The sequence below is a fragment of the Cryptosporidium bovis genome (genome assembly GCF_009768925.1).
Source record: "Cryptosporidium bovis isolate 45015 chromosome Unknown contig_30, whole genome shotgun sequence".
Taxonomy (NCBI): Eukaryota; Apicomplexa; class Conoidasida; order Eucoccidiorida; family Cryptosporidiidae; genus Cryptosporidium; species Cryptosporidium bovis.
In genome coordinates this window covers 26,195-48,669 of record NW_027125049.1, presented here as the reverse complement: position 1 = coordinate 48,669, position 22,475 = coordinate 26,195, and the positions used below count along the sequence as shown (strand labels likewise).

General features: G+C 33.3%; 11 protein-coding genes across 11 annotated transcripts; 6 read left to right on the top strand and 5 right to left on the bottom strand.

Moving 5' to 3' along the window:
- Positions 1–567: 567 nt before the first annotated feature.
- Positions 568–4,575, top strand: FG379_002365 (subtilisin-like serine protease; the record flags this gene model as incomplete). The annotated part of the gene is made up of 1 exon (XM_067327695.1): positions 568–4,575. The coding sequence occupies one exon, from the start codon at positions 568–570 to the stop codon at positions 4,573–4,575; it is 4,008 nt and encodes a 1,335-aa protein (XP_067182101.1).
- A 128-nt stretch (positions 4,576–4,703) lies between these two features.
- Positions 4,704–4,997, top strand: FG379_002364 (subtilisin-like serine protease; the record flags this gene model as incomplete). The annotated part of the gene is made up of 1 exon (XM_067327694.1): positions 4,704–4,997. The coding sequence occupies one exon, from the start codon at positions 4,704–4,706 to the stop codon at positions 4,995–4,997; it is 294 nt and encodes a 97-aa protein (XP_067182100.1).
- A 646-nt stretch (positions 4,998–5,643) lies between these two features.
- FG379_002363 (uncharacterized protein) lies at positions 5,644–6,090 on the top strand (the record flags this gene model as incomplete). Its single annotated transcript, XM_067327693.1, has 2 exons — positions 5,644–5,717; positions 5,784–6,090. The coding sequence occupies 2 exons, from the start codon at positions 5,644–5,646 to the stop codon at positions 6,088–6,090; spliced, it is 381 nt and encodes a 126-aa protein (XP_067182099.1).
- Positions 6,091–6,492: 402 nt separating this feature from the next.
- Positions 6,493–8,070, bottom strand: FG379_002361 (DEAD DEAH box RNA helicase; the record flags this gene model as incomplete). The annotated part of the gene is made up of 1 exon (XM_067327691.1): positions 6,493–8,070. The coding sequence occupies one exon, from the start codon at positions 8,068–8,070 to the stop codon at positions 6,493–6,495; it is 1,578 nt and encodes a 525-aa protein (XP_067182097.1).
- A 637-nt stretch (positions 8,071–8,707) lies between these two features.
- Positions 8,708–9,217, bottom strand: FG379_002360 (uncharacterized protein; the record flags this gene model as incomplete). Its single annotated transcript, XM_067327690.1, has 1 exon — positions 8,708–9,217. The coding sequence occupies one exon, from the start codon at positions 9,215–9,217 to the stop codon at positions 8,708–8,710; it is 510 nt and encodes a 169-aa protein (XP_067182096.1).
- A 361-nt stretch (positions 9,218–9,578) lies between these two features.
- Positions 9,579–9,905, bottom strand: FG379_002359 (uncharacterized protein; the record flags this gene model as incomplete). The annotated part of the gene is made up of 1 exon (XM_067327689.1): positions 9,579–9,905. The coding sequence occupies one exon, from the start codon at positions 9,903–9,905 to the stop codon at positions 9,579–9,581; it is 327 nt and encodes a 108-aa protein (XP_067182095.1).
- A 602-nt stretch (positions 9,906–10,507) lies between these two features.
- FG379_002358 (uncharacterized protein) lies at positions 10,508–11,902 on the top strand (the record flags this gene model as incomplete). The annotated part of the gene is made up of 1 exon (XM_067327688.1): positions 10,508–11,902. The coding sequence occupies one exon, from the start codon at positions 10,508–10,510 to the stop codon at positions 11,900–11,902; it is 1,395 nt and encodes a 464-aa protein (XP_067182094.1).
- Positions 11,903–12,268: 366 nt separating this feature from the next.
- Positions 12,269–15,676, top strand: FG379_002357 (uncharacterized protein; the record flags this gene model as incomplete). The annotated part of the gene is made up of 1 exon (XM_067327687.1): positions 12,269–15,676. One exon carries the CDS (start codon positions 12,269–12,271, stop codon positions 15,674–15,676), a length of 3,408 nt encoding a protein of 1,135 aa, XP_067182093.1.
- An 812-nt stretch (positions 15,677–16,488) lies between these two features.
- On the bottom strand, positions 16,489–17,694 carry FG379_002356 (uncharacterized protein; the record flags this gene model as incomplete). The annotated part of the gene is made up of 1 exon (XM_067327686.1): positions 16,489–17,694. The coding sequence occupies one exon, from the start codon at positions 17,692–17,694 to the stop codon at positions 16,489–16,491; it is 1,206 nt and encodes a 401-aa protein (XP_067182092.1).
- A 431-nt stretch (positions 17,695–18,125) lies between these two features.
- Positions 18,126–19,151, top strand: FG379_002355 (cell cycle control cwc2-related; the record flags this gene model as incomplete). Its single annotated transcript, XM_067327685.1, has 1 exon — positions 18,126–19,151. The coding sequence occupies one exon, from the start codon at positions 18,126–18,128 to the stop codon at positions 19,149–19,151; it is 1,026 nt and encodes a 341-aa protein (XP_067182091.1).
- Positions 19,152–20,056: 905 nt separating this feature from the next.
- Positions 20,057–21,460, bottom strand: FG379_002354 (beta tubulin; the record flags this gene model as incomplete). Its single annotated transcript, XM_067327684.1, has 2 exons — positions 20,057–21,295; positions 21,365–21,460. 2 exons carry the CDS (start codon positions 21,458–21,460, stop codon positions 20,057–20,059), a joined length of 1,335 nt encoding a protein of 444 aa, XP_067182090.1.
- Between the last annotated feature and the right edge of the window lie 1,015 nt (positions 21,461–22,475).

Here is a 22,475-nt window from a genome sequence, read left to right as displayed (position 1 = left end):
GGAGATAGAGAAAAGGTGGGGTGTGTATGAATATTAATATAAACTGATAATAGGGTTTTGTTTTTTTATACTCAAAAAATAAAATACTATACTGGATAGGCTAAGTTTTCTTTATTTTTCCTAGACTTTAGTTTAGAACCAAGTAAGAGTTGAGTAAACAACTATTATATATATGAGCTTAAAGTGGCAAGTGAAGGCGAAGATAGAAGTGATACAAAGGATACAATAAACTGAAAGTAAGAAAGTAAATCAAGGATAGAATAAATAAGTTTGTGGTTATTTTCACTTTATCTTTTTATTCTTTTCTCTATCATTAATAGTAGCATTGCAAAATAGTATATACATGTATTAAATTTTTGGAAGTAATGAAGAAAAGAAAGTAGAGAATAGACAACGTTAAGAGTATCACTGAGAAGGTGGTAACGTTTATTACTCATAAAAAGAGAGTGTAAAGTAAATTAGAGTAAAAAGGAAACAGCAATATATATATATATAGTGTTATATGCATATGTTAAGCAGATATATATATTTTAAAGAGCAAAAGAAAATAAATGTGTTTTAAAGGAGATGATAGGTGCAAGGGCAATTCAAATAATAATACTACTATCTATAACAGAGAAAATATGGTGTAATGATATATTCAATTCAAGTTCGATAACTATAAATGTAATGGAAGGAAAAAGTTCGGATGTAGAATTAGTGTTAAATAATCCAATAGACAAATCTGTAACTCCATACGTGGAAATAGTGGATAGAATGTACAGTCCAAATATAATGAAACAACAGAAGCCACCTGACGACTATAGTGAATATGAAAATGAGAGTGACGGAGAAAACAATATTGAAAGATCTGGTGGTTATGTTAAATATAAAAATAGTGAAAATAAAAAGCATGAGGTTCCAGGTCGTTTGATAGTAAAGTACAAGGAAAAGGTGTTAAGTAAAGCAGTAAAAGAGTTTAGTTTAGGTGGAATAATGTCAAAAAACGGTCAATACCCGAAAAAGGATGGTATTTCATTTTTGAGTAAAGTTGTTTCAGCGTTATCTGATACAACTGAAGAGTTAGTTGGGATAAAATCAGCAACCATACTAGAAGCGCTAGATATGATGATAGTAGAAGTATTTAACGATTCAAGAGCATCTGAATACATTTCAAAGCTATCGGCGAGTTTTCTAAGAAGCGAAGAGGTGGAGTACGTTGAGCCAGACCAAGAAGTAAGATTAGCAGACTACCTCACCGGGATGGGAGGGATTGGTGGTATTGGTGGTAATGGAGAATTTCCGAACGACCCAAAATTTGGAGAGCAATGGGGTATGTACAATAAAGTGTCAAATACAGACTCAAAGGTTTTGCAGGCATGGAGGCACCTCGGTATAAATTATTCAGGATATTTAAATGGTGGTTATTCGTCTCGTATTGAAAATACCCCTAAAAGAGAAGTTATAGTGGCAGTTATAGATACCGGTGTAGATTATACTCATCCAGATTTAGTCGAAAATATGTGGATAAATGAGAGAGAATTGTATGGTAGACCAGGAGTAGACGATGATTTGAATGGATATGTAGATGATATTTATGGGTATGATTTTGCTAATAATAAAGGAACTCCTATAGATGACGAAGGACATGGTACGCATTGTGCAGGAACAATAGCAGCAAAAGGCAATAACAATGAGGGAATTTCAGGAATAAATTGGAATGGAGTTAAAATAATGGCTTTGAAATTTTTGAGAGGCAATGGCGTTGGATTTTTGAGTGATAGTGTTAAGGCAATAAATTATGCAATTAAAATGGGTGCTCATATACTTTCTAATAGCTGGGGTGGTGGATCTTTTTCCCAAGCCACATATGATGCAATTAAAAGAAGTATAGATAAGAACATGCTTTTTGTTGTGGCCGCTGGAAACGATAGAAATAACAATGATATTAGACCAACATATCCATCCGCCTATCAACTTCCTAATGTGCTTTCCGTTGCTGCCATAGATATATATGGAAGATTAGGTATATTCTCCAACTATGGTCACAGAAGCGTAGATATAGCGGCTCCTGGAGTTGATATCCTATCTACGAGTTCTAACAAAGGTTATAAGAGACTTTCAGGTACCTCAATGGCCTGTCCGTTTGTATCTGGTGCCGTTGCATTACTATATGCCTTTGACCCCAATATGACTTTTGACTATGCTAAATCACTATTACTTAAGTCAGTCACTATTTTAAATTCACTTAGATCCTCAGTTAAAACTTCTGGTACTCTCAATATCCATAAGGCAGTGCAGATGATGAATCAAGAAGTGTATAACAATATAGGTAACAATAATGGTGGTAATAACGTAAATAGTGATAAAGGCGTAATTAGAAAAGAGGCATGGTTTGTATTCAAAGCACCTGAGATAATTGGTCCTAAAAGCAGTTCCATATTAAAGTTAAAAGCAATAGGGGAAAAGTCAGGTTCATACAGTTCAAGTCTAGTAGTAAAACTGTTAGATTCTAACGACAAGAATATAGTATTGGCAAATGGAAGGCTTAAAACAATAATAAACGTAGTTAGTATACCTAGGCCAAAGGCCGTACTACCAAATGGAAACAGTACTAATCTTGGACTTACCTTTGTTGGACTAGAAGGACTAAAAACACAAATTCCCATAAAAAATACAGGAATAGGAACTCTGGAGTATATGGTCGAGTTTATTAATATAGACGATTCCGAAGTGGCAAGTGGTGGAAGGAAGAGAGGCAAATTTAAAGTATACCCACCATTAGGTACCATATTGAGTGTAAAAGAAGACCAAATAAATAGAGAACTTCAGGTTAGTTGTATACCAAATTCTTTTGAAGGCTTTATCAGTGGTCACTTGATACTTAAATATAATAAAGGTTCTACTACACAAGGCGATCATATAACATATAATGGATTTGTCGGTAACTCAAACACAAATAGACCATCTGTCAAGTCTGTCAAATTTCCTTATGTTAGAACCAACTTTTTTGGTGATTCATCAATATCAATTCCTCAATCGTCACATATTTCAGCTGCATTATCGTCTCTATCTCAGCAATCGTCCGCATTTTCACATTCCTCCATCCAAATTGGTACAGAAAGACTTGCAATTAGACTGTATTGTAAAGGATACGGCATTGAGGTAAAACCACCTTCCATAAATAGGGTAATACGCCTTCCAGAGAGAACTATTTCGGGTATCATTACATTTAGAGGTTTAGAAAATTCAATAAAACCACGAATAGTGCTAAGGTTTAAATCTTTGCAAGATGATATAACCAGAGAACACGCAAATATTAGCAATTTTAAAATTAATTATGGCAATATAGACGATATTTATCTAGAGAACACCATATATGAAAATTCTGACAAAAAACAACTTCCTCCCCCAGACACTTTATCCCCAACTAAATCATATTTTAAAATGATAATAGCCAATAGTGAAGGGTTCCCCTCAAAAAAGAGGATTATATACAGATTAGATTCTTACGACCAAGACGAGGATGAAGAAGGCGAATACGATTATAATAATTACGAGCCAGGAAACGACTTCGATTATCAGAGAAATGGGAGCAACAAAGGAAGAGATAGAGATGGATTAGGCGACAAAAAAAGGAAAATTGTGGTTTCTCTCGATGATGTACTTGTGCTAAACAACAAATCAAGATTTGAATGGATTGACGTCTATTCAAATTACTTTTTATCCTCACCCTTTAACAACTACAGTCGTCACTCAAATAAGGGGCCTACTGTTCTCACAGATTTAATAGACTCTGATGATGGGGTGCAAAGAGTTAGATTGCCCGTTCCTTGGTACTTTTTAGGCGAAAGAGTGTATGAAATCTATGTTTCTGTTAATGGTTTTATATCATTCAGTCCAATATACAGCGAGGCTTTTGTTCCTGCACTACCTTCTTATGCCCCTCCACACGGAATAATTGCTCCTTTGTGGACAGATTTTACGACAAAAGGAACTAGAAAAGATAGTCAAGTGCTAACGATGTTCAAAACTTTAGTGGAGGAAGAGTTCGAGAAAGAGGAATTTTATGAATCAAATGAAGTCTTTAAGGAAAGCACTGATAAATCATTATATAAAGAGGAACCCTGGGTTAAGACGGAAAAAGAAATAATTGATTTTGGTTTGGATGAAAACGAAGGCACTCCCGACTCTGGGTACAACTACAAACGCAAATCTGGAGGCAAATATAAACTCAAAAACAAAACTAGTGTTGAAAAAAAAGACGTGTATGAAGATGCATGGGAATTTGTAATTGAGTGGAGAAATCTTTACATCAAGTCTGAACAGTTCCAATCAAAAACTGTTACATTTCAGTGCGTTCTAAATAGTAATGGATCTGTTAAATTTAATTACCTTAAGATTCCATGGGGCGATGATTTTGACAATTTTCCTAGTAATAATAATATAAATCACAATAGTAATGGCATGATTTTAAATCGAATTTCATCATCTTCCATGCTTGGTTGGGAAAGCATTGATGGAATAAGAGGTAAGTTTATTCATCATTTACTTCAAATACCCGGCATTTTAGTCACTCTTTTCTACCTTATTTAGGAGTTGGAATACCCTGTACTGATAGATTTCCCGTCTCCGAATCTACAATTGAACTTATTCCGGAAAACCCTAAAGTTCCTTGGTTCCAACTGAGTGAAACTACCATACCACCGCTACAGAGAAGTCAAATGACATACAAGGTTAATTGGAGGGTAACTATCCCTTCTAACATAGACGATCAAACATATAAAGGAAAAATTCACGTTTCTACGTCTGATGGAGCTGTTTCAATCATTCCTGTTACTGTTGTTGCTTTAAATGAGGAAAAAAAAGTTGATGAAGAAAAAGAAGATATATACAAAGACCAAAGCGAAGGAGATCAAAATAACCACGAAGATAGTCAAGAAGATGAAAATCAACAATTTTTGGGCATCAGAGGTCTCTCTGAAAAAAAATTAGATTTTGATGTATTTATTTCCTAGAATAAATGCATTCAAAAAGTTAGAAAAGCTATCTCACCCTTTTTATAAGTGCTATTGCAATAATATCCTCAATTTTTTCCATGCATTCAATATTACAGTATCTTTCAGTATCATCATTAGCTTATTTCTTTATACACATTAGGTAATGAATACATTGAATAAGTGGGATTTTTTGCCCTGATCCATGGAAAAAACTGAAATGCAAAACTCACTTAGATCCATTATTTTGATTGTGTTAATACAAGAATAATCTTGCTAAAAACAAGTAGTGGATCTAGATCACGAAATGCTTCAATGTATAAAGTACTCAAATAATTTCAAAGAAAACAGAAGACTTTCCTAAAAATTAAACTAATTAGATACAGTAAAGACGGAACAATATGCATAAACACCTAATTTATTCATTTCATGCTCCTCTCTTTTGCCCTGTTATTTTTCCAAAAGTTACCAATGTAACACCATATCATTATTATGTTCCTAACTTGGAGATCGTTCTGCTTCAAACTTTTAAAAGAACTTGATTTTGTTTGAATGCTCAGAACTGCGTATATATATCTATTTATTTCTGTTTGTTCACATTTATAACCCAAGTCTTTCATATAAATAAGCTCAATTATTCCCGCACTTTAGTACAATTAAAAGAATAATGATTAACTCAAAAAAACTGAATCAAGTACTGAAATATGAAGCTGAGTCAAACAAAGAGACCAAAGCTATCATGTAAGTTATTCTCCAAGCTTATTCATACACTTGTCTACATAATTATTTACATTGACCTAACTATAGAGTTGCATGCTCGGATGGAGGCATAATTTCGTTTGGAATCGATGAAAAACTAACAGACATCCAACAAGTAAATGACATTTCTTCCATACTAACAAGTTTTTTCAATGAATATAAGTCCAGCCCTAACTCTATTAAAGATTTATATCTCGAAACCAGCAAAGGGAAATTTATCATTGGAGCCATTAATGTCAAGAATCTTTATCTTATTATGTATTTCGATGCTGAAACAACTATAGGTAAAGTGCATCTCAGATTTCTAAACCTAAGCAACTCCCTTTCTAAAATTAACATAATATCACAGCAATGAGGCATATATAAAATGTTCACATGTTTGACAGTTGAATTATTCTATTAAATGATTTTTACTTCAATTTTGTTTACTTATTTGGAAGAGAACAGAAATTAAAAAATAAGTTAATTTTATCTTTGTCCTTGCCTTACACCTGTTTCTTTAAACATAGCTTAATCTACTGAAATGGATATTTCTACCACTAATTCATCTACTTAGGCGATTAACAGATGATTCTACTTGCTATTTACGTTCATTTTCATGCAGTGAAAACCATTATTAAATTATAATATCTTGGTTTTATAAAAATCCAAGAAAGAGAAATTCACGTAATTAATATTTAATTATCTGTTTTGTTTTTAAATGCATTTAAAAATAACTGTTTGATATGAATGAGGGTGTATCTATGTGTATATATACCTACATCTTTTTCTTGTTTTTGTGGTTATCTAATATGGTCGATGCAACTCTTTTAAATCCTGAATGCTTACCAATTAGAGCGGAACATGAGTCTAGCATCTCCTTCTTGGCCATTTCTCTCCTTTCTACCTTTTGTTTTTTATTCTCAAACCATCTTTTTCTCGGACGGCTTTCAATTTCTTTTTTGTGTTGAATTATGTTTTCAGTCTTTTTAAGTTGCAGTTCTGCAATTCTAAGCTCCTTCTCAGCAATATCGGCCTTAATATGGTCCTTAACTTGTTTTTCTGATTCTGATATTCTTTTTGACCACTTTTCAATGTTTTCAGTAGCAAATACTCTCTTTTTCATGATAGATGACACCTTTTCCTTATTTATGGCTGCTTTTGAATTAGGGTTTGAGGTCCTCAGCACCTGTTTCATCAAAGATTTAAGTTGATTCTTCTCACTGCTTGTGTATATAGTTATACAACACCCTTTAGAGCCTATTCTCGCAGTCCTTCCGACTCTATGTATATATCTAGAAGCATCTAATGGTATGGTAAAGTTAATAACAGCAGATACATCTCGTACATCCAAACCTCTAGCTCCTAATTCACTCGCCAAAAGTATATCTGCCTCGCCTTTTTTAAACTTGGAAAAGTTTTCAATTCTTTTTTCTTGTGGTAAAAAACCGTGTAGTTCCGTTGTAGATAAACCAAATATTCTGCACAATATAGAACATCTTCTTGCTTCTTTTTTTGTTTGAAAGAATACAATCACTCTCTTACTGTAAATATTCGTTAATATGTGGAATAATGCGCCCTCCCTTTCAGCTTCATCATTTATTTCAAGGAACTCCTGTTCTAATGTTGATGATAAACCAGTAATTAGTGAGTCATCCAAGCTAGAATCCGCGCTGTCAGTTGGTTTTAAGCCAACGGTTGAAACCTTAAAAGGATTATTTAAAGCCAACAATGCAAGATCAGTTACTCCTCTACTCAACGTCGCTGAAAACAACATTGTTTGCCTTGTTCTAGATGAAAAACGTAGTATTTCTAAACACTCCTGCCTAAACCCCATATCTAGTAATCTGTCAGCCTCATCCAGTATTACTATCTCCAAAAGCTCAAGTTGAATGCTAATAGTGTTCAGTAGCATGTCCAGTATTCTACCTGGCGTAGCTACAACTATATGTGGTTGGCACTTTAAAATGCGTTCCTGTTCCTTTACATTCATACCTCCCGTCACGACAGCTCTTGTTACCATTGGACTGTATTTAACCAAAGACTCTAGCACACCAAAACATTGCATTGCAAGCTCTCTACTTGGAATCAATATCAACACCTTCGTTCCCACTCCTCCGTATCTCCCTGAGGAAGTTACTTTTGTATTCCTAATAAAAGGTGACCTCAGCAGTCTCTCCAAGGTAGGTAACAAAAAGGCAGCTGTCTTACCACTTCCTGTTTCAGCCTCCGCCATTATATCACGTCCTGATAATGCCACTGGAATCACTTCTTTTTGTATAGGTGTTGCATCTGTAAAGCCTAAATCGCCTAGGGCCTTTAACAGTGGCCTGCTTAACTGGAGTGAACTCCACATTCTCCCTAACACCAAACTTGTCTCTTTAATAAGTTTTGAGTTATATTCTTATCACCTCTCCAGCTCTTTAGTACGCACCCCTTGCTGTACTTTTTATGTTGCAAAATTACTATCTATTTTTAACTGTTAAAATAGCATCAATTTCGGGAGCCCGCCGGCGCCGGCGTGCATATAAGCCTTAAATATTAATTTTCTGATTTGTTTTGGTATTCATCCAGAAGCTGTTTTTCTATAGCCCTTAAATTGAGAGTACCCTGTTGGTATGCCCTAATGATATCCTCAATGTTAGCATGTTTGAATATTTGGTGTGACGTAAGTGCTTCTCTCGAAGAAGGATAGCTTGGAAGCCCAATATAATCTTCTTGATTATGCTTATATTTGCACACGCCTAGCTTATTGGACTGATCGTACTCAAATTTGAACCTGAATTTAGGCGTGATGTTTATAACATTCAAATCGTTGTTTTATTCGAGTTATTGTTCAAGTTTAAATAAAAAGCACCTATTTATTACCTTTAAACAAATAAACTTACCCCTGAGCATGTTCACAGTCCAATTCATACGGAAGTTTAATTAGTCTGAAGCATCTCCTCTTTTTCAGAGTGTAACCTTCAGGACATCCTGTTTGTGCGAGAGATTTATTGGTTTAAATAATTATAGGTCAAATAAATATTTATTAAAAGAAATAACTTACCCTTCACGATTGCTCTCGACCTATTTGCAAGACAGGTGTAAATTGGATGAGGCTCATATTCTGGAGTATCCCAATTGCCGACCTCGCCTCCTGGAGCAGGCCTTGGATGAGGACATCTTAACTTTGGCTCATGAGTTTTAAGTTTCATACAGGCAGATAAACTTCCGTCCCAAAACCAATTTGACTGAGTCCCTCCACATCTCTTATCAAACTCTGGAATAACTGTAACTCTAGTTAAACATGTTGCCTTTGAATTGTCTAAAGATTTAATTAACTTTGATCCTTTCTCACAATACATTACGTATTTAGCTGGCACCGGTGAATTTACTATTGGGCAATATTTATTATCTTTTAGATTGCAATCCTTCTTGTAATTTTCTCTTCCTAAGGAGTCTGTTGCTGGAATTTTAATGGGCCTGGAATACATACTTCTTACACAACTCCTTGTTTTCATTTGTTCTTGTCCAAATGATTTTAATTCAAATCCCTCAGGGCATATCTTTCTTGGAGGTATATATGTTGAATATTTAATGCAAAGTTCCTCGTTATTCAACCTATAGCTAGAGTGAATAAAAGTCGTTTCACAATTTAATTATCAATGTTATTATTTCACGTTATTTAGATGTAAGATTCAGATCTTAAATCCTATTTAACCCACCGTCCACTGCAGTACTTTTCGTAATCAGAAATCATTGTACCTATGCAATAACCGTCAACTAAGGTTGAATTTCCGATACAAGGCTTGTTTTAGTTATTATTTAATCAATTTAGTCATTTGCTATTTATAGAATATTCTCTTGATTCCTAATAATGTATCAACCCACCTCATAAATTGGAACAGCTTCATCTTTCTTATCGATGTAAGTGCATGAATTATACTCCGAGTCAAAAGACCCTTTATGGCAAACCTTTCTTGCTGGTATTACTAGTGTTACGCTTGGATCTCCAAATAACGTCACAGGAGGTGCTTTTGTTAACACAGACTCTTTATTTAATACTACATTGTTCCCGTTATCACCATATTCTATCCGATCACCTTCATGTTTCCCTGTTACAAATTCTATACTACCTAATATACAGATATTGATTGCAATTCTCACAAATCTAACTAGTTCTTTTTTAGTAATAATATGTCTGATCATTTAGTTGTCGGTAAAATTAAAAATAACAGTAGATACTATCTAAGAATAAGATGTGTTAATTTTAATTATATACCAAAATTTAACGATAAATTTGTTTTTACTATAATTCGATACCCGTATTTAAATATTGGCATTTCAAAAAAGAAAAAAAAAGTTAAACTGTAATACAAATAAGCCAAAAAATATGAATTGCAATAAAAATGTTGTAATATCTTTTGAATATAATGCTACTTTTAAAATTTATACTCATTATTTCTCTACAATATCGATGATCTTAATTATTTCTCGCCTCACATAATAGTGAAAAATGTTTGCATGCAACTTTAACTAAGATACCGCTAGAGGTAAATCTAAAATAAATAAAAGGCAATTTAAACAACATAAACCTCTACTTGAATTTAAAAATCAACTGAATATTTTATTTGTAAAATTAAAATTACGTTCATGCCAATATAACTTCAATAACATGCCCATTTTGTTCCGGTTCATCCAAAGTACATCTCAATAAAATGTGTTTAAATTATAAGTGAAAAAATTGGAATTCGTGTGAAAACTACGAATTGGCGTGTAACTACAGAGTATAATCATACTATCTTATTAAAATGAACAATGTTAATACAGAAAATTCACGTGGATTAATGGAGATATTGGATTTAGACAGTGAGACTGCGAATAAACTTAAAGGTATAGGTATAAATACAGTTCCACAATTATTACTCGGCAATTTAAAAAATAAAGGAATAAAAAAGAAAAAACTAGCCGAGATATATTCAAAATGCAGAGAAAGAATAACTTCGTTCCCAAAAAATCCTGTTTTAAACGACGTATTTCCACCATTAAACTTAAATGACGAATTTAGTGTTGGATTTAAAAGTGGATTAAGACTATTAGAAGAGGCGAAAAGTCAATGGAATAACAATAACAATTCTGGAGTTGATCTCGGATCAGATTGTTTAATGGATTTTTTTGATGGAGGTTTGTTATTGGGGGAAATTACAGAGTTTTTTGGTCAAGATCTTTCAGCAATAAGAAGAACGGTTCATTGGATGATATCTAAAACTATGTTTAACTCCTTTAATCCAGATGAAGAATATGAAAAAAATGAAAGAAACTCATGTTGCAACGTTCTATATATTCAGACTACAAACAACAGCTTTGACCCTATTTATATTAAAAAATGTTTTGAAAAACTTTCTGGAGAAAACGAGTGTGATACAAACACTAATTCACAATTTACGCAAAATACTCCTAAACTAAGTCGCAATGTCCAATACTTTCTGTCTAACATAAATGTAGTTACAGTAAGCGACTACAGCCAACTTACAAATCTCCTTTATAACATGCAAAGCATTAAAAATAATGAACTTTGCAATCTAAAATTCATTGTTATTGACTCTATTACAGCAATTATTGGAACACATACTTTCATTGTGAATCAGGACCCATCATTACCTACAAACAAATACTTTAAAGATATGAAAGATGTCATTTTTATTATTGGAAAACTTTTAAGGTATACATGCAAAGTTTTGAATATTTCATGTGTGGTTACCGCTTTAGTCAAACAAAATCCAAAAACCAATGCCTGGAGTGGAATTCCAAACCTGGCGAATGGCAACTCAAGCACAAATGATAATATCAGTACTTATTCAAGTCTTAATCAAAAACTACTTTCCAATGTCAAGTGTCCAACTACTGTTACATTTACTGAGGGAAACTATTCTTTCCCAATACCGCCACCAACCAATGTTTCTGCCACTGAAATTGATCAAAGCTGGACTCAATTTCCTCATAATAGAGTCCTTATTGAGAATATTCACAATATTAATGCTAATGAGGCGGGTTTTTCGCGAAACTGTATGCATGCATCATTTCCCCACATTGCAAAAGTCCTAAGGTGGACAATATATAAATCAAATCGTATTTCTATTGGAAAATATGTTTGTGTTATTCAGGAGAAAGTTGGTATTTTCGAATCTAATTGTCAATTTACATAGCTGCATTTCAACTTTGAATTGTTTACAAATAATACTAATTTTGTATGTCATGTCGTTCTTAGACTTGACATAAAATATATATATATATTGGTAGTTGTAATAGATGAAAAATGAACTAGAATTTAATGGAAATAACTGTATTTTATCTTAGTACAGAAAATAATTTTAAATTGAAATAGTCATAACAATCAAAGTACTATTTTGTCCTAGAAAAATTTGAAAACAAAAAAATCAGTTTTCAACACATTCAATGTGTGCTTGTTTGAAAGCTTTTGCCATTTTAAGAACCATATACATTTATTAACAAAAGTGCGGAACTTTTGTCATTTTTTGAAAATAAAAAAGTCATGGTAAAAAGGATAAAATATGGCAGTTGAAACAAAGAAAGAGGATAAAAATGAAAAGAATAAAACTGAAGATGATGTAAAAAATGAAGGGGTGAAAAATAAATTAACTGACCTCAATAAGGCACTACCAAATTCCGTTCAAGGTAAACATAGCATATTTGAGAAATTATTTAATAATTTTGGTACAAGTGATGATTTTAATGTGAATATGGAAAACAGAGTATGTATGCATTGCTGGATAATTCCAAGTACTCTTTATTGTAGCACATGTATGTGTTTCTATTGTGCGTCATGTGCTCATGTAAATCATGTTTCTGCTGGAAGTTATCACGACATCATTTCAGTTAAACACTCAACATTGGATAGATCCGACACATCGAAAAATCTACAATTAAAACAAAGAAACATGTGCAAAAGACATAAAAACAAGGAGTTAACCTATTGCTGTACGAGTTGCAACTATTTAATGATATGTGAAACATGTATAATTATAGATGGTCATGGTTCACATTTGTTATTAACTTTGCCAGAAGCAATACCAAGAGCAAGGCAAATACTACTTCAGTCGCTATCTTCATTGAATTCGGCTGCGTTCTATATGTCACAAAAAATACTAGAAGTAACGGGATCCTCAGAACAAAGAAAAAACATTTTTGAAAGCAACTTGTTAAATGTAGAGGACTCGCAGAAATCATTAACAAAAGCCATTAATTCTGAAGAGCAATTGTTATTTACAGAACTTAATTTACTTTCAAATAAACTGGAAAGGGGAGGTGAAGATATTATGCAAAGTTGTATAAATTTAAAAGAAATATTGGTAAGTATATGTGGTGAAGTGAGTATTATTCTTCAACTTGCAAAAGATTCTCCAAGTCACGCATTAAATAGATATGTAAAAATAAGTAATGTAGTCAAAGGTACATTAGATCCCAATTACAGAGTATTTGCTCCTGAATTACAACATCTAAGTGTTCCTTATTGGAATTTAAATCTAGAAACAATAAATGAAGTATTAGAAGATACGGACAAATATACTCAAGAACACACAAATCATGCAATTAAATTATCAGATGCAATTAAAAGAATATCAATGGGCGACTTGTCAGTAGTAGAAGAGATCGGTCCAATTAATGTTAAAGTTTATGGGAGAGAAAACGCTGAGGATAGATCAAAAAGAGCAAAGGTTCACAAGATATTTACAAATAAACTCAAGGTAATTCAATATGATAAATTAAAGAATGTCGCAAATCCTTTATCTGCTCCGAAATCAACAACTGTTAAATCAAAAGTTGCTACGAAAACAAAAAATGACTTGAAAATACAAGAGTGGCTTGGACTTAGAAATTGGAAAGGTACGAAGCAAAAGAAAGCCAACAATTTGTCAGATAAGAAAAATGATATGTTGTTTAAATTTGACTTTAAAAAAAAAAGTGGGAATAACTATGATGATCTAAATGTAATAAAGGCGTTATCAGATTCTGAAAATATCGTTAAAGATGAAGATGAAAAACAAATAGAAATATTGACAATTGGAAGAGATAAGAGTTTAGAAGCAAATGGAAGATCTAAAGAAGAAAAAATGTTGTCCGAAGAGTACTATGAGTCACAAATACATTTTTCTGGTGAACTTATGGGTACTTGTGTTTATAGCAAAGAAAAAGAAAATGACCAAAAATTTAGGAAAATAGCAATAAAATACTGCTTTCCATTTATAATTTTATATGACCCTAACAATATGAGTGAAATATACTCTGAAGATACGAATCAAGTCTCATCTACTATTCTAGAAAACGTTAATCAAATCAAGAATGATTTGAATAATGATGAAAAATCAAGGGAATTGCCATTAATATCTCCTGGAATATCAAAAATTAATATTCCCATATTTTTTGGAAAGATTGAAAAACCAAAAAATTCACTATTTGTAGCAGATATAAGACATACCAATATTAGAATTCAGTCAATACACTCAAATTTGATTACACCAGAAACGTCCAAATACTTGGGTGCTGCTGAAACTGAACTCAATACAATTCAGGACGGTTTTGAAATTAGTAATGTAATGGGAGGGAATACTGTAGAGGCATGGATTTTCTCATGTAAGTCATTCGATGTAGCGGAGAAATGGATATCAATGCTAAAGGGTGAGGACAACGACGTTAAATCATGTATACTTAATGTAGGAGCTGCTAGATTGTGCATTAGAACTTTATCTAAAAAAGGTTCTAATGTTAAAATAGGTAAATCAAGTATAAAGGAGGATATACCCTTGGTAGATGTGGTTCCTCAAAATCCTGAAAATGAGAGGGAAAAATTACTATTTCTTGCTCAAAACGATCATCACTATAATAAAGAAACCATAATATATGAAGATGAGGATGGTAGCAAGTACTATGAAGAAAGAGAAGTAGACATACCAGATTTAATGTCGATAAGATTGGATAGAAAACTTTCAGGAAAATCAAGTGAAAATTTGTTTATTTCTTCAATATTAAAAGTCGGTAAAGATCCAGTAATTCATTTAGAGAGATTGAATGTATTAGGTGAAGGTATTGGACAAGCAAATCAAAAAATTGTATTGCTTACAAAATTAAGACTTTATATTGTTTCACAAGATATTTTTGAGAAAAATCTATCACATGATATTTTATTAGATGAGTATTCTATTTCTGAGAACTTATGTACAAGTATTATCAATGTTTCTGACAAGACACAGATAAATAATATAAGAATGTTATCAACAGTTAATAATATTGTACACGACCCTAATGGAAATAATACTGCTACTTACTTTGGCTTTGAATATTTTATGAGAGTAGATAAATCAATAATGTTTATTTGTCCTAATAAACAAAGTGAAATAATATGGATAAACCAAATATATAATTCTGAGAAGAAAAAGCCACTTAGATACTGGAGACAAATATTAGACGGCACAATCGTAAGAAAATCAAGATCATCTAATCGTTCTTCACAAAGATCATCATTTGGCTCAATTTGCTCAAAAATGAAAACGTCAAATTACTCTGAAGTTGAAAATCTTTCAATTGATGGTGGTGAGAACAGTAGTTCTGGTAATAGTATTAAAAATATGAAAAAAGATCGTAAGAACAGTTCGTCATCTAATTACTCTAAGGACAAAAGACACAATGGTGTAGATACTTACGATTCTGAAACGACTAACAATAAAAGTAGTCACAGTTCCAGAACATCCGAAAGCGAAAGTTGCAGAGACACTAATGAAAAAAATGAATATAAGTCAAAGGGTGATTCCGAAGATTATCATAAAGAAAGCAGTCATTCCTGTAGAAAAGATGGCCTTTATAAGGAATTGGACAAAAGTAAGTACATTGAGAACAGGAAAAGTGTTGATAAAAAAGGGTATAAAACATCAAGTGTGAGATTTGAAGATAAATGGATTAATTAGTCCTGTTATTAAATCAATGTTTAAAAATTTTTTAATTATTGCGTTTTTTTCAATAAAAGAAAATGAGTTAACTAGGAGCCTCGGAAATAGTGCGCTTATATAACTCATTTTTTTCCTTTGATAAAAACTGCTACTTCTATTATTTATGTATGATTGGCAAACCACTAAAAAAGGCCTGTGACAAACATAGACCTATAAAGAATATTTGAAAGAAAAGTGTATATTTTTTTCAATTAGCTTGATATATGTATTTATATCTTATTTTAATAGAAATAAAGAATGGTAAAATGTCAAAGAGGATTATTCGTAAGGAGGTAAGTTTATTTGGCCGAAATAGTGAAAAATATAAGGGGTTAATGTAAATTATTTTAAGCAATAGAAAAAGATTTGCAAGACATTAATCGGTAAAATATTAATGTATTATTTCTTCCCTCCACCTTTTCATTATTTCTTAATTAATAAACACGGCGTATTAATTTTGTTAGTGACCAAGCATCTCTAGAAGTAATAAGACAAATGAATATGACAAACCCCTTCATTCAGTTAGACATAAATAATGAATACTTATTTTGCTCTGGCATATCAAAAAGCGAATTAGAGGTAAGTTCCTTCTCTTGTCTTTTAATCATTAAACTAAACAAATTTGAACTAGTCAGAAGTTTTCAATAGACTGAGAAATGCAGAAAGACCGAAAGAAAACTCCAAGAGGTAATAGAGAGATTTCGCTTTCAAAAATCAAATATTTAGTACTTATAAGTTTTGAAAAATGTTATAGTAACATAAATTGATAATATATAATGGTTATGACTGTATTATATAAGATAGGTTGGATCAGGATTCCACCATGGCATAAGAGTTAGTATATACATTCCAATTGTTTGGTAAAGTATACAGAAGTAATAATTTGTCCTTTTGTCTTCCTGACTACTTATATTTTCTTTCTCTGTATGTGCGATAGGAGATGTCTCTTCGTGTTTTCTGTGCAATGAAACGTCAATTCCTTCATTTAATTCAGGATTATGAGCATCATTCTTTACTTTTTCCTTCATATCGTTTGAAACATTTTCTTGATTCAGGTCAGGTAACTCGTCCATATGTCGTTCTACCTTCTTTTCATCGTTATATGCTTCATCTATGGCTATCTCGCTTCCAATATCTACATTAGCTTCATTCTTTTCTTCGAGATTTGTCTCTACAACCTCTACTGTTTCACTCTCCAAAAGTTGAGCGGCTTCAAGTTCAACTTCGGCTCTTCTCCTCCTTAAATCAGCTAGTGTAGCTTCCATTGGATGATTAGACGAAATTTTTTCAAATAATTCCTGTACTCCATCGAAAAACCCTCTAACATATAAAAAATATAAAGATATAAGAACAAAATACAATTCTTTTGATACATCAAAAAATACAAATATGAAGATGGCCCTGATTAATATTGAAACATGATACCTTTCCCAAGGATTAATGGAGTACTTCTTTTCATTAGGATAAGAAAAATTCTTTTCATTAGACTCATATTCACCGATGAGAGAGAACTCTGTAGTTACATTACACCTCGCCGGAATTTCAACAAAGCTGTCATAAACCTGTCCTAATAATACCTGATTAAGGCCATCTCTAAAAAAAACAGAATCTGTTAGCCTTGTTTGAGGTCCATAGTCTTGAAACTTATCAGAGTAAATTCCAAGAATGTTTTTTATTCCGCTATTTGCAAGGTAGTAAAGTGAATCAAAGTTTGGAGAAATACTGCTTCTACCTAATGCACAATTATAGTTACACGTATTTTTAAGAGATTCCCTAACAGAAAGGTGATAAAGAGACTCAAAGTATGAGTAAGCAAGCTGGCTATAGAATAGATCAACATAATATTGAGATGGGTTGAGAGGCCTCTCACTATTTCCTTTCTGTTCAAAATCAGCAATCCCAAAGTTATTCATAATCCCTGTTCTTCCTGCCTTTTCAGTGTTTGCTCTTACCTCATTATTTTCCGCTCTATCGTGATGTCTGACCTCCTGCTCCATTTCTAACCAAGTTAATTTTTCCCCTTTATTCTCAAATGCCTTCCTCTTTGGCTCGCACAAAATAAGTTCACCAGTGTAATACTATTTCCCTCCCACAAGTTCGGGAAGGCGCCGGCGCCGAGCAGTTGAATTAAACTTGTTAGTCTAGAAAAGTCGAAGTTGTTTTGCGCTGGTTAGATATTGATTGCGTGATAAACAAGGTAGAAATTTGATGCATATTGATCTGCTCTTAAATTTGATTCTGCTGTCACGTCGCAGTCCTTCAAGAAGGCCTATATCATCAAATATCAAATAGAATTGTGTTATTTTGTTTATAGGTTAATAGGCAGTTATTAATGCAAGAATAGGAGTTAATTTGATGTAGCTGTAAATATGACATGAGAACGGTGATGATACTATTTCAGAGAGAACATTAAAAAGTGGCATAAACAATGACTGAAAAATCGATAGAGAGAAGCAGTAGACCAACAATGAAGGAATTGAAAAGGCCAGCGAGGATTCAAAGTGATGGGTCGATGCAAAGCAACCTGGCATACAAAGAAGGAGGTGAACATTATAACATTTGGTATGGCAAGTATCAATATGATTACGATAAGAGAGGCAAGATAGTTTCTAAGACGAAATGCAATCCAGAAAGAGATGTTGGCTGGACGAGGGCTGATCAGGACCAATCTGGTGCTTCAACTTATTTTTGCCTATACTTTGCCAAAGGATGTTGTGTAAATGGATCTAAATGCAAATATTACCATAGAATTCCAACTGAGGAGGACGACTTGGCCATTTCTCCAATGTATGATATTTTTGGAAGAGAGCGACATGCTCAACACAAGGATGATATGACGGGAACAGGTTCATTTAATAAAGAATGCAAAACTATATTTTTGGGTGATTTATATATAAATAGGTCAAAATCTAATTACCTGGAGGGTTTAAATAAGGTTATCAAAAAAGAGTTTTCTGTTTGGGGTCCGATAGAAAATATAAGAATAATTCCGAGTAAAAATATTGCTTTCGTTCGTTTCAAATTTAGAGCTTCAGCAGAGTTTGCAAAGGCTGCCATGGAAAATCAAGTATTGTTTAAGGAACAAAATGAGCCTATTTCTGTTAGATGGGCTTATGATGACCCAAATCCAAACAGTATTGAAGAAAGTAAGAAAAGGAACATAACAGAAGTTGAAGATACTCTACTAAATAACATTTCGGTATCTATTGATAAAAAACCGAAGAAAAGCGATATAACCCACAAAATAGAGGGTTTTTACACTAACATTAATGATAAAAAAGACAATTATATACCTAACGGCTTTGATTTTAATGTTCAAAGGAGTATTCATAGAGTAGAACAAATATTGGAAAATATCAAGTCCTCCAAGGTGTCTAAACAAGAAGATAAGACCGACGAGAAAAGTAGTAGTTTTAACCGAGAGAAATCCTCTGTCTTCGATGTTGTAATATAATGTAATTAAAACTTTTAATTTAATCAATTTTCCTTTTTCTCAATTTTTTCATCCCAACTCCAATTTGAAAGATTCACTTCATTTATAGCACACCCATCCCACTTCACAATACTATAATATATCTCTTCTCCCCAAATTTTCACATTAACCTCATATCTTTCCAGTATAAATACGGATAAAGCACATTTTTTAATGAATTTACAAACCGGTTTTATGTGCACTTACCTTTGGGTACATCGGGACGTGCGCCAGATGCCACAGTTTTATGTAAAGATGTGGATAGGTCCCGGTAGTTACATGCCACTAGAACATGTTTAGTGCATGCCTACATGCGCATGCAGTCCACTGAGGTTGGGATGGCGAGCCAGAGGCTTGCGAATAAATGGGACGAGGTGATAGTTACACTGGAAGGTGAGAGTTCGTCTATCAAAGCTGTATACCGGAAAAATCCCTGAAAAGACGTAAGAATTCAAAATAACAAGAACTGAGAAAGAGGGAAGAAAGGAAAATATGCAAATTATGGCGTCTCCGCACTAATGTGAAACTAGGAAAATCTAATCCTCCATCCACTCTTCACTTATCATTTTCTTCTCCCCTCTTCTCCAATCTATTAACTCCTATTTTATTTAAATACATCTCGTCCCACGTACAATGATAGTGGAAACGAGAACAATAAAGTACAACATCTGACTCCTTGCAAGGCTCAGAAAGGATACATTCGAGGCAATCCATTCGGTTCAATCTAGTAAATAGTTATGACGGCATATTGTGTTAATTGGTTAAGGAGAGAATTCAGGTGAGCCCCCTTTCTTCCTCCTCGGATTACCTTCCAATTACAGAATAAATAATTAATAAATCAGAACCGAAAGAACATTGGCACTTTCATATATACCTTTTTGTTTCATTTATCCATCAATTTGGTGATCCTCCTCAGGATATTCATCCTCTTCTACTGGGACGTCTTGATATTGTTGATATTCAGAAACCAAATCATTCATGTTGCTCTCAGCCTCAGTGAATTCCATTTCATCCATTCCTTCACCAGTGTACCAGTGTAAAAATGCCTTTCTTCTGAACATGGAGGTGAATTGTTCAGCAACGCGTCTAAACATTTCCTGAATTGCAGTGGAATTGCCAACAAAAGTGGAAGCCATTTTCAAACCCTTTGGTGGGATATCACATACAGAGGACTTAATGTTATTTGGTATCCATTCAACAAAGTATGATGAGTTTCTGTTTTGAACGAGAAGCATTTGTTCATCAACCTCCTTGGTGGACATTCTGCCTCTGAACATAACACTAGCAGTGAGATATCTTCCATGCCTTGGGTCAGAAGCACACATCATATTCTTTGCATCGAACATTTGTTGAGTTAGCTCAGCAACTGATAACGACCTGTATTGTTGAGAGCCTCTAGATGTTAAAGGAGCAAATCCAATCATAAAGAAGTGAAGTCTTGGGAATGGTACCAAGTTAACACACATCTTCCTAAGATCACTGTTAAGTTGACCTGGAAAACGTAAACAACAGGTAACTCCGGACATGGCAACTGACACCAAGTGATTAAGATCACCATAAGATGGGTTCGTAAGTTTTAATGTTCTAAAGCAAATGTCATACAAAGCCTCATTGTCAATAACTTGAACTGCATCCGAATTTTCAACTAGTTGATGAATAGATAAGGTTGCATTGTATGGTTCAACAACTGTATCAGACACTTTTGGTGAGGGGAAGACGGAGAAAGTTTGCAAGATACGATCTGGAAACTCCTCATGAATTTTTCCTACCAAAAGAGTACCCATACCTGATCCTGTACCACCACCCAAAGAATGTGTAATTTGAAATCCTTGTAAACAATCACAGGCCTCTGCTTCGTGTCTAACTACATCCATAACAGCATCTAACAACTCTGCTCCCTCGGTATAGTGACCCTTGGCCCAGATATTTCCTGCTCCACTTTGCCCAAAAATAAAGTTATCTGGTCTAAAGAGTGATCCAAATGGTCCGGCTCTAACTGAGTCCATAGTTCCTGGCTCCAAGTCTACTAAAATTGCTCTCGGTACATATCTTCCACCAGATGCTTCATTGTAGAAAACATTTACACGTTCCATCTGTAAGTCAGATTCGCCATGATAAGTACCAGTCTAAATAAATAAAGGAAAAAATTAGTCACCTTTCACTAGAATTACTGAAACAATTATCTATAAACTTACTGGATCAATCCCGTGTTCATCAGAAATAACCTCCCAAAACTTGGCACCGATTTGATTGCCACACTGTCCTCCCTGGATATGAATGATTTCTCTCATTATTTTTTTCTACTGCGTCAATAAAAGTGAATAAATTCAATTCAAAGTAAAGGAAAGGATTTTTTTACTTGTATGCGTTGTTCTTCTGATCAATAGTGTTAACAAGATATGTAAGATATAAGAAACTCTACACAAAAATAAATCAAACACAAGTTACTTTGGCTTTTACTTTCACATGCGCTTGTTTATTTGTTATTTAGTGATTCAAAAGAAGGAACAAAACACCGTTTACTTTCCCATATTTCTTCTGAGATCTTTATATATAAAAATCCGTTCCTCGAAATTCATACAAACTTACCTTGAGTTCCCAAGATTTTTGAATATATTAATTTCAAGTTACTCCTTAAATGAATGTATCAAAAAGGTCTTCTCGTATTATTATTCCACACAAAGAAAAAAAAACTTGAAATTCTATTTTATTATGACGGACCCCACTTTTTAAGTAAAATTTACGTATGAAATTAGAAGCAAAAAAAGCTTCCATATGGATTCCCAAGGAAGCGGGTCATGGGGGGAAGGCCAATCCCCACTTTTCTAAATTTATGTAAAGCTTGAAAAAAGAAAAATCTAAAAATACAACAATTAAACATAACACAGGTAAATGAAAGAAAGGTATTACTGAACACTTGTACAAATTAAGTATACATTATAGGATCCAAACAGTACTTTTTTCACTTGACAAAATCTAAATCTATAATACGTTACTAGCTCCTTATTAAAAGTTTTTGTAATATTTGGACCCTATATTTGCTTCTAAAATCTAAAGCACACAAAATCATATTAAAAACGAATTTGAAAAGGTTAAAAAAGAAAAAAATAAATAAGAACCAAACACTAATATTAACCCACTTTCCATAACACGCTTCCAACCTTTACTTTTTAACCGGGAAATTTAGGGCTCAAGATCCCAGACAGTGGTGGTTGTGTGGAAAGAGGGAATCTCGATACTACAACTTTATTGTATTCAATAATTCCCATTTTTACCGTCTGACTAGAAATAGAACCTAGACAATGT